At 53.6% G+C, this 10,019-nt stretch overlaps 1 protein-coding gene and 5 non-coding genes across 7 annotated transcripts; 1 reads left to right on the top strand and 5 right to left on the bottom strand.

Annotated features, from left to right (window-relative positions):
- Positions 1-2,377: 2,377 nt before the first annotated feature.
- UBC (ubiquitin C) lies at positions 2,378-9,080 on the bottom strand. 2 transcript variants are annotated; one of them, XM_055699862.1, is made up of 2 exons: positions 9,062-9,080; positions 2,378-3,374 (listed from the first exon to the last, which is right to left on the bottom strand). In XM_055699862.1, exon 2 carries the CDS (start codon positions 3,366-3,368, stop codon positions 2,451-2,453), a length of 918 nt encoding a protein of 305 aa, XP_055555837.1. In that variant the 5' UTR covers positions 3,369-3,374; positions 9,062-9,080; the 3' UTR covers positions 2,378-2,450. The 2 variants fall into 2 exon arrangements, with proteins under 2 accessions (XP_055555837.1, XP_055555832.1); XM_055699857.1 differs by lacking the exon at positions 9,062-9,080 and adding an exon at positions 3,848-3,988.
- On the bottom strand, positions 7,947-8,018 carry TRNAA-UGC (transfer RNA alanine (anticodon UGC)). Its single transcript has one exon. It is a non-coding gene; the product is annotated as a tRNA-Ala (tRNA).
- TRNAD-GUC (transfer RNA aspartic acid (anticodon GUC)) lies at positions 8,323-8,394 on the bottom strand. Its single transcript has one exon. It is a non-coding gene; the product is annotated as a tRNA-Asp (tRNA).
- On the bottom strand, positions 8,575-8,647 carry TRNAF-GAA (transfer RNA phenylalanine (anticodon GAA)). Its single transcript has one exon. It is a non-coding gene; the product is annotated as a tRNA-Phe (tRNA).
- TRNAD-GUC (transfer RNA aspartic acid (anticodon GUC)) lies at positions 9,007-9,078 on the bottom strand. The gene has a single exon. It is a non-coding gene; the product is annotated as a tRNA-Asp (tRNA).
- Positions 9,081-9,246: 166 nt separating the features above from the next.
- TRNAA-UGC (transfer RNA alanine (anticodon UGC)) lies at positions 9,247-9,318 on the top strand. The gene has a single exon. It is a non-coding gene; the product is annotated as a tRNA-Ala (tRNA).
- Positions 9,319-10,019: the final 701 nt, after the last annotated feature.

Raw genomic sequence — 10,019 nt, forward strand, 5'->3', positions numbered from 1 at the left:
TAATGGCCAGAGCACGTGTCTCTGTTCAATACCAGCCAGGTCTCGGCAGGGGAGGCAGCTGCTGGCTGTGCCCCATTTCCCCAGCAGTAATGCTTTCAGCACATGCTGTGCTTTCCTCTACTTTAAATTTTGCTAGAAGGAAATCCTGTGAAAGGAATTTTCCTTCCAAACCCAGTAAACCCAGGTAACATCCAGGAGATGCCCCGAGGCACTGCAGGACCGCACCAACTGTGTGGAGTTGTCCAAAGCGGGGCAGCAGGTATCATCACAGCTACAACAAAAGACATCCTTTGTTTACAAAATGCTTTGCTGTTTTCACCAAACATTGCTGTTCTGTGGTTTATCCTACCTGAGCTGTGGTCTCGGGCTCACAGGTGCCATGCTCCAAAGTGTTCACAGTGCCACCGTTACCAGCCCCTTTAAGTTTGTCACATCCAGCAAAGCCACCCGCAGAGATCAGCATGTTGCAAGAGGCAGAGGCTGGTTCCACTTATGAAACCATGCCCAGGTTTCTCCTCCAAGCAGCTCTCTGTTCCGCCTGGGTGCAGCAGACCACTTGGATCACACTCCAGGCCGTTATGTATTTGTACAGCACTGTAGTTTTTAAGGACAGCGTTGCACTTTTTTTTCACTGAGGCATTTTAAAAAAAAATATTCATTAAGACACAGCACCTGAATCATTCGTGCAGCTTTTTGACCTTGTATGTCCCCATGTCCTCCTGCAGCTCTTCCCCCCGCAGCAGTCAGGCCACCTTCAAATCAGAACCACTTGCAGTTATTTTTTTCCAGCTTTCCCCCCTCAGCCTCCCCCGATCACCAGATTTCCAAGCAAAAGCTTCCTGGGCACATAGAGAAAGGAGCTATGAAAACATAACCAGGCTGCATCATCTTCTTTTTCATGTAAGAGCAGATCCCTCCTAGAAACACCCACCCCTGAAGTGGGTCAGACTCCCACATTTAAGGAGGTCTATTACCGCATACACAAAACCCTGCTGAAGGGCTGCTGAACTTTTTAATTGCTGCACAAATGTAGATGATTCAAGAGGCCAGAGAAGCCATAAACGGCAAGCTTTGTCATTTGCATTTGTTGAGAGCTCAGTTACATCAGTTGAGGACTACATCAGCTGAGCAAGGGTCCCCCATGTGCCGTTAGGGCACTGCACCAGCACCACCGTGTTGCTCCCACCCAGCACCAAGTGTCCCACAAAGCCACGACACACAGGCAAGAGGCCAAGGCCAGCCCCTGCTGGGACACAACAGGAGCTCAGCACTGGTGGGACACCAGCTCTTACCCAGCATGGGTGCTAGCTCAGTGGCATTTAGCTTTCCCCAGTTCAGCACAGATCTTGACCATCCACACTTGCTCCTTCCAGGTGACAAAACACTGAAAGCATCTTCCACTGCTCTCTTAATCAAGAATTCTTCAGTGTTACTTGAATCAAATCCTGCTATCCCACCCTTCCAGTCTGGATAGTGTAAGATCCCACTGAGGTCAGTCATGAGCTGAAACCACTGTTCGAGCCCCCGCCACATCCCCCTCCAAAGGCAAATCACATCACCATGCTCATGAAGGGCATCTTTCAGGTTTTACTTCTCAGCTGCCCTTTTCCCAGTCCCCAGTACAGCAGGCTTATGTATTCGTCACCTCCCACGTTCAGCAACCTCCACAACAGACTTCAGTGGAGACCCCTTCTTCCTGTTTTTAAAGCACATGAGAAATGCGCCACGACATTTCACCTCATTTCACTTGGAAAGCACATTCTAGAAGACTTCAAATAAGCTACTATCTCTGAAATAACAAAGTTTGCTTAATATGCCCAAGTGTTTCCAAAAGATGTCTACCCCGTAACTGGATGATGAGCACCTCACACTACCCAGAGCACTTTCCAAGCCCCTGGCCCAAAGGCTGTCTGTCAGCAGTGAGGTTTCATCACCTCCCACCACACAGCCACCCAAATGCCAGAGCCTGCTGCTGGCATCTCATCAAACCCTGCCATCACCTTCGCACCGTTACTCCATCATGGCAAAAACACCTGGGGCAGGACCTGGCAATTAGGGGGCAAAACCTCCCAGCTCAAGAACAACTGCAGTTTCACATTACATTTGCATGCTTACACAACCAAACAGCTGCGTAACATCTGCAGGCTGGCACTGAACTTCAGCCAGCGCTTCAGCTAGTTATGAGAACACTTATACAAACTCGGGAAAAAACACAGCCAAAGGATTAGTTACGCTTACCGGGCATGTGTAAGCCTTGCATAAGGCAGTTTTGCAATGCCTCTCTCTGTATGTGGAAACTATGTAATTATAGTTTTATTAGACAGCTACACTGGCTAATGGCCAACTAAGAGCTGTTCACATAACTTTAGACATGAACTGTGGATGCAACAGCTTTATTGGAACAGACAAGTGTAGACAAACTTTTACTTGGAAGTCAGCAAGAAGTCAGTTCAGTTACCACCCCTCAGGCGCAGCACTAGATGCAGGGTGGATTCCTTCTGGATGTTGTAGTCAGAGAGCGTGCGTCCATCTTCCAGCTGCTTGCCAGCAAAGATGAGTCTTTGCTGATCGGGGGGAATGCCTTCCTTGTCCTGGATCTTGGCCTTTACGTTCTCAATGGTGTCACTGGGCTCAACCTCCAAGGTGATGGTCTTGCCAGTCAGGGTCTTCACAAAGATCTGCATGCCACCCCTCAGGCGCAGCACTAGATGCAGGGTGGATTCCTTCTGGATGTTGTAGTCAGAGAGCGTGCGTCCATCTTCCAGCTGCTTGCCAGCAAAGATGAGTCTTTGCTGATCAGGGGGAATGCCTTCCTTGTCCTGGATCTTGGCCTTTACGTTCTCAATGGTGTCACTGGGCTCAACCTCCAAGGTGATGGTCTTGCCAGTCAGGGTCTTCACAAAGATCTGCATGCCACCCCTCAGGCGCAGCACTAGATGCAGGGTGGATTCCTTCTGGATGTTGTAGTCAGAGAGCGTGCGTCCATCTTCCAGCTGCTTGCCAGCAAAGATGAGTCTTTGCTGATCGGGGGGAATGCCTTCCTTGTCCTGGATCTTGGCCTTTACGTTCTCAATGGTGTCACTGGGCTCAACCTCCAAGGTGATGGTCTTGCCAGTCAGGGTCTTCACAAAGATCTGCATGCCACCCCTCAGGCGCAGCACTAGATGCAGGGTGGATTCCTTCTGGATGTTGTAGTCAGAGAGCGTGCGTCCATCTTCCAGCTGCTTGCCAGCAAAGATGAGTCTCTGCTGATCAGGGGGAATGCCTTCCTTGTCCTGGATCTTGGCCTTCACGTTCTCAATGGTGTCACTGGGCTCAACTTCCAGGGTGATGGTTTTGCCAGTCAGGGTCTTCACGAAGATCTGCATTTTTACCTAGCAAAAAAACCCCACAGTACTTCAGCTACAGCTCCTTCGCCCCCCGCCCCGGGGCAGCCACAGCGGGGCCCGGCCGCTAGGCCCGGCTCCCCCGGGGCAGCCCTGCTCCATGACGTCAGAGCGGCGGGCCCGCCCGCCCCGCCCCCCTTCCCGCCCGCCCCGCCCCCCTTCCCGCCCGCCCCCTTCTTGAGAGGCCGCTGCGCCCGCGCGGCCGCCATGCTGCCGGCAGCTGCCCGCCAGCTCTCCCGCCTCTCTCGGCTGCCGGCCCGCGGTGTTGCCGCTAAGGGGGAAGGGGAACGGCCCGGCCTACGCCCCGCCCGCCATCTCCTGCTGCCGCATCCCCCTCAGCACACGCAGACATCCCGCCCGGCCCACCAGCGCGCTTCTAGGCCTTGCCGCCGCCCCGGCAAGCGGCTCTGCCCTCCGCTCTCTCGCGGAGGCACGGCGAGGCCGAGGCGCGGAGCACTCACCGCGGGGGCGCGCAGACCAAGCCAGCACAACAACGCTCCCTCAGCCTTACCCAGCTGCAACTGCGCCACACATTCCCCTCCCGCCCCTTATATAGCCTCTGCCGCCCCGCCCCGCGGCGCGGATCGCTCCGCCAGGCACTGTTTCCTGCGGGGCGGGGGGCGGTAGTGTGTCCCGGAGCGCGGAGGGGGCAGCGGGGCGTGCGGAGGCGTGCAGTGCCCGAGGGAAAGCCCGGCCCGGAGCCTCGGAGGGGCGCTTGGCGGCGGTGGTGCCCCGGCGAGCCCAGCCGTCTCGGTTTTGCTATACGCCCCCGTGCCTAAAGCGCCTTTCAGACCCCCACATTTCATTCGGTGATGTAAAGCCATACGGTTGCGTCCCTGTTTCAAAGGCGCCTCCTTGATTTTCTTCCCCGGGGCACGGTGAGGGGCAGCTCTGCCCTGAGGCCTTGCTGGGTGGCAGTTTCTGAGGTGCCTGGAGGGAGAGCGACCCTTGTCCTACTCCGAAAAAAGCAGTGTATTTCTGTTTGAGGAGTTGCCAGCGTGTTTCAGCATGATAGAGAGAGTGGCATGCAGGGCCGTGGTGAGGCGGTGCAGCTGGGCCTGGTGGGGTGAGGCCTGCAGGCAGGGTTGTGCCATGCCCTCGGTGCAGCCATGGCCTGTGGGAGCAAGGCACAGGGGAAACAAGTGGTGTGCAGCTGCCACAGTGATGCTGGGATGCCTGCCAGGGCCCAAGGCTGGTGCAGTCTTCTGCTTTTCAGGCCGTTCTGGATCAGGAAGGCTGCAGGAGACTCTTGCCAAGGGATGGAGATCAGGCAGCCCCAGGAGGGAAGGGTTGAAGCGAGGGACAAAGAAGGCCTGATGGTTACAGAGATCCAAGTCCCAGTGACAGTCTGCCTGAGATACCATCAGTGAGTATATATATGCATAAAGTGGAGTATGCACCTGAGATATAATAGAGATTATAACTCAGGATTAAGGCCACTGGGGTAAAATCAGTCATAAATAGAAATAGTAATAATAATAATGATTCCTATTTCCCACTCTGTTCTCACAGAGCACCTTCTAGCAGAGCTCTGTTACGCTCTGTTGGCTCCTGTGCCATCCTAGTCAAGCTACACAGCCATTCAAGGACAACATGGTGCTTTGCAAGATTCATGAGATGCCATTTGGTTCGATTGGCCTACAAAATCCTTCCTTTGCCAGCACCCAAGGAAAACTGCTGCCTCCTTAACACTGAGCGCTGCACACCAGTAAGAAGAGAGCAGAAGCCCAGCAACAGCTTTGTGATTGGTTTGAGGGAAACCTGCCTGTATTTGCCTGACACATGGAGATTTTAAGGGAGGGGAATAGGCTGGGGAGCTTCACAGTCTCTGCTGCCTTGTGTTTGTATTAAAATTCAGCATTGCAATAGTAATAATAACCTCAAACACTCAGGTCATTTAGCTGGGGAAAAAAATCCACAAAAGTCTTTTGGTTTCTTCTCAGGTTAGAATTGTGCTCATTGGCTTATGTATTTGGAATCGTATAAACATCAAAGATTGGAATAGCCTTTCAGATTTAGGTCTTTCCTCATATGAAAGTCAATAATAATGTTAAGCTTATTCTTTTAGTTTCAGAGTAAGCACTTGGAACTGGTCTGAAAATAGTTGAAAAGGCACATGGCACTGTATTTCATGACAAGACAAGTTTTATAACAGGAAGAAATTAAGATGACGCAGTGCTGTTCTTCATCTAATTAAGGTACACAGCCAGCTGCTGAGCATCCTGTGTGAGTTTGTACCTCATGTCCAAGTCCAATGGTGGAGCAGTACACCCCTAAAGGCTCAGGTTTGTGTTATATCTGGATTGCAAGGCAGATGTTATGCCCTAATGCAACAGAGTCCTTAAATACCTCTGGCTGGTTTGCAGAACAGTGCTTTCCCAGGCTGGGTCCCCCCACCCAGAAGCGTGGGCTTTCTATGAACAAAGACACTCCATGTTTCTCCTGCACTGTCTGTACGAGTTCCCCTTGTTACAATTTCAAGACAAGCTTGGTGAGTAGTAGGATGTTTGTCCTACTTTCAACCAACTTTCTGTGAATTGCGACACTCCATCAACTTGTCTCCTCTTGCTTCCAGAACTTCCTCACTTGGAGGCTTCTTTCTACTTAAGAGGCTCTCCCTCTGTCAAGCTCATAGTGTTCTTTTTCCCCATCCATTCTTTGTTCCCCATCCTTCCCATGGCTGACTCCCTTAATTTCAAGTCCCTGCATTGTCATTTTTAACAACTTTTAGAGTCAGCTTGGCCTAAACTTTGAGCCCAGATTTCTTTATAGCTAAACACTAAATCAGAGTTTGGTAATTTGGGAGTTTAGACATCTTGTCCTTTTGCTGAGCCAGCAACCTTCCCTTAACAGAATACTTTGACAAAAATGTACATACAGTTGTACCCATACAGTGGCATCAGTACAGGCATCAGGTAACAAACCACGACCTATTAAACCAATAAATACTGATTTCCTGTGCTGAAAAGTCTGTTACTTGTGCCTGTTACTTCAAACTTTCTGGGGCAGGAACTGTCCCAGGGTGCAGGGTATATTCCAGAAGTACAGCTGCCCAAAGAGATCCTGTCCAGGGAGCTATTTACAATGGGGTTCTTCAGATTTACCAGTACTCTAGCTGAACATTTGGCTCAAAATAACAACTAGAAGTAACACAAGTAAATAAATAGCACAAGGAGCATTTTAACCACTCTGGCAGAAAATGTCTTTTTACATCCGTTGCTGTTGCTAGTCAGCTCTCCCTACCAGAGAGAGTTGGATTTGTCATTGATAACTGAGCAGTGCAGATAAAACCGCTGGTAACCAAACTGTGTAAATAAAAGCTGTTTCAAGCTCTACGTGGGCTCTGGGCTCTGGGCCATACGTTTCAGCCCTCCCGGCTCTGGAGAGTTTCCCAGGTAGAACCGTATGAGCCTGGCCAGCCTGAGGAGATCAAAGCATGGAGCTTGTTTCCCAAGAGCTCCGAGCAAAGCCTGCTCACGCTGCCAAGGGGCTACCCACGAGCCTTGGCTGGAGCAGCACAGCAGGGGCAAGAAGGTGCCACAGGACCAGCTCTGAGCCAGGGAGAAGCTCCTGCACCATCGCAACCAGCGCAGTTGGTCATCTGCAGTGTCCTGGCTTTTGTGCCCTTTGTCCCTGGTTCTGGGACTGTGGTGCAGAGCCCCCGAGCCAGCTCTGTGCTGGTTTGCAGGGAGCCAGCTCTGCTGGGTGCTGGGGGAAGAGGCGTGGGGCCGGGCTGGCAGGGTTTGGCGCTTCCTTCCTTTCGGCTGCCCTGTGCCTGCAGGGCTGTCCCGTTTCAGCTGCGATAGAGGCCATTTTCTTTTCAGTAGCTGGTACAACACTATGGTTTGGATTTAGTATGAGGACAACATCGATAATGCACTGATGGTTTTAGTTGTTGCTGAGTTATGTTTATACTTAGTCAAGGACTTTTTAGTTTCTCAGGCACTGCCAGTGGGAAGGTTGGAGGGGCACAAGAAATCGGGAAGGGACAGGTGATATTCCAGACCAAGCAACATTCCAGACCACAGAACTTCACGCTGAGTCTATAAACAGGGGGGCTGGCTGGGGCAGGCTGATGGCTGCTTGGGCACTGGCTGGGCATCATCAGTCAGCAGGTGGTGAGCCGTTGTATTGTGCATCACTACCCCCCCCCCCCTTTTTGATTTTATTCCTCTCTCCCTCTCTCTCCTTTCATTACAATTGTTATTATTAATATTTTATTTAGGTTACTGAATTGTTTTTACCTCACCTCATGAGTTTTACCTTTTTTTCGACTCTCTCCTCCCCCATCCCACCAGAACAGGCGGGGGGAGCAGTGGCTGCGTGCCATGTAGTTGCCAGCTGGGGTGAAACCAGACAAGGACTTTGTGGGGCAATGAAACCCCCAGTCTTGTGTGTTTGCATAGTCTTGAGGAGATCCCAGTGACCAAAACAGTGCCATTTTGTGCCACTGGGAAACTTCCGCCGGTTTTCTGTCGTTTAATGTGACATGGCAACTTTAACCCCGAATAAAATACATCACGGGAAAAAAAAACCCCAACAAAAAGAGCTGGCCCGCCGTGGAGATGCCGGGGATTGAACCCGGGACCTCATACATGCAAAGCATGCGCTCTACCGCTGAGCTACATCCCCTGCCCGCATACCCCGCCCTGCCTGCCGGCCAGGTCTGTCCAAATCGGGCCGCGTCCCGCCGGTGCTGCGAGGAGCGCTGCGGGGAGGGAGAAGGCACGGGGGGGCGCGCAGCCGTGTGCGCCTCCCGCGTTGTGCTGGCAGCCGTCTGCGGCGCCTACAAAGCGAGGCGTGAACCTCAGGCGCCTCTTAGAAGTACGGGAACGCTCTGGATTGGCACAGCAAAACTCGGCTGTTCATCACCAGAGTCAGGAGCGAGTCGTGCCGGGAAGGAAAAATAAGTTTTAGAGATAAAAAAACGCGCAGTCTCCCCGTCGGGGAATCGAACCCCGGTCTCCCGCGTGACAGGCGGGGATACTCACCACTATACTAACGAGGATAACACACCAAGCTCTTTCGCGGGCCGCCCCATACCCCAACGCCAGCCGCAGCACCCGCACGCGTGATCCTGTCCGGTGACACCCGGGCCACTGCCCCTCGCTCCGTCGTGCAGGCCGCAGGCTCGGCCCCGCGTCAAAAGGACCCACAGCCACCCGCGGGGAGAAAGACAAAAGGCTTCTGCCGAAACCCGGGATCGAACCAGGGACCTTTAGATCTTCAGTCTAACGCTCTCCCAACTGAGCTATTTCGGCGGCGAAGAGCAGTTTTCCTGACCGCGGATACGACCCCGCCCAGCGCAGCCCGGAGTGCGGGTGGTCTCGCCGCCTGCCCGCCCCGCGCGGGTGTCACCCATGCGCCAGCAGTGAGGGGTGCCCCCCGCGCTCCACACCGACTTCCGGCGCGCGCAGGGCGGAGGCGGGACCCAGGCAGCCCCCAGCCACCAGCGGCGGGGGGCTCCGAGAGGGAGCGCGGCGGGCCCCCCTCCCCTCCCCGGCATAAAAAGCAGCTCTGCCCACGGGCTGTCCCCCGGCGGGTGTCGCGGCCCCGTCACCAAGCCCCACGCGGGGCCCGCCCCACCTAAAACGGCCGCTAGGGCCAAAAACAGTACAACCTCCCCGTCGGGGAATCGAACCCCGGTCTCCCGCGTGACAGGCGGGGATACTCACCACTATACTAACGAGGACAGAGACAAGTAAGATGTTTTCCGTCTCCCCCTATTAGGGCGCTGCCGCCCGCCCGCCCCACCCCGTTCCCGTGGCAGCACGTGGGGCCGAGCACGTGGCGGCGTGGGCCGTGACGTCAGGCCGGGATAAGCTTCATATTCGCCGCGCAGGGAGCCCTTGTGCAACAAGGGGATGTAGCTCAGTGGTAGAGCGCATGCTTTGCATGTATGAGGCCCCGGGTTCAATCCCCGGCATCTCCACCTGTATTTTGCCCCTAGTGCTGTGAAGCCGGTTGGGTTTGTTTCTTCTTGGTCACTTCCCCGAAAGAGCCGTAATTTCTAAGCAGGCTCCATATTTTCTTTTCTCCTTTCCGTAAGTATAGAGCAGCTTGCAAGTTCTGGTGCAATTCATGCTAGAGAAATGAGCTCTCGGCCCCCTCCAGCCTGCCACTGAATGCAACAGCATGCATTTACGTTATAAACACATAGCTGCAACCACTTTCCTTCTTGCTCGAAAACAAAAGCTGCTGTTCCATCAGCATTAAAGTAACACTCCTGTCCCAGCCTGGAGGCCCTGCAGCACGTGAGAGCAGCAGGCACATGCATCCAGCCTCCTCTGCTGGGCTGCCCCAGCTGCCGCCAGCCTGTGGAGGGGCACTGCTGGCACCTTCTGCTCTCACAGCCTCACAAGCAACAGCAAATTAGCAGGACATGGGGTTTACAAAGGAGCAAAATACCCCAGAAGACTAGGAGGAATGGAAGGTAAACCCAAGCTGTATATTTTCCTTCTGGAATTACCAAAATTTCTTGCTGCAAACACTGCAGAGGGCACGGTTAAAGCCTGCCCCATTTCCTAAAACCGCTGCATTCCCAGAAGTGTGCCAAGCCCATGACTTGTCAGGTGGCACCAGGCTGCACAAAACTGTACCGGCAAACCACGCCACTGAGCAGAGGCACAAGGA

This window comes from Falco cherrug, chromosome 1 (genome assembly GCF_023634085.1).
Source record: "Falco cherrug isolate bFalChe1 chromosome 1, bFalChe1.pri, whole genome shotgun sequence".
Taxonomy (NCBI): Eukaryota; Metazoa; Chordata; class Aves; order Falconiformes; family Falconidae; genus Falco; species Falco cherrug.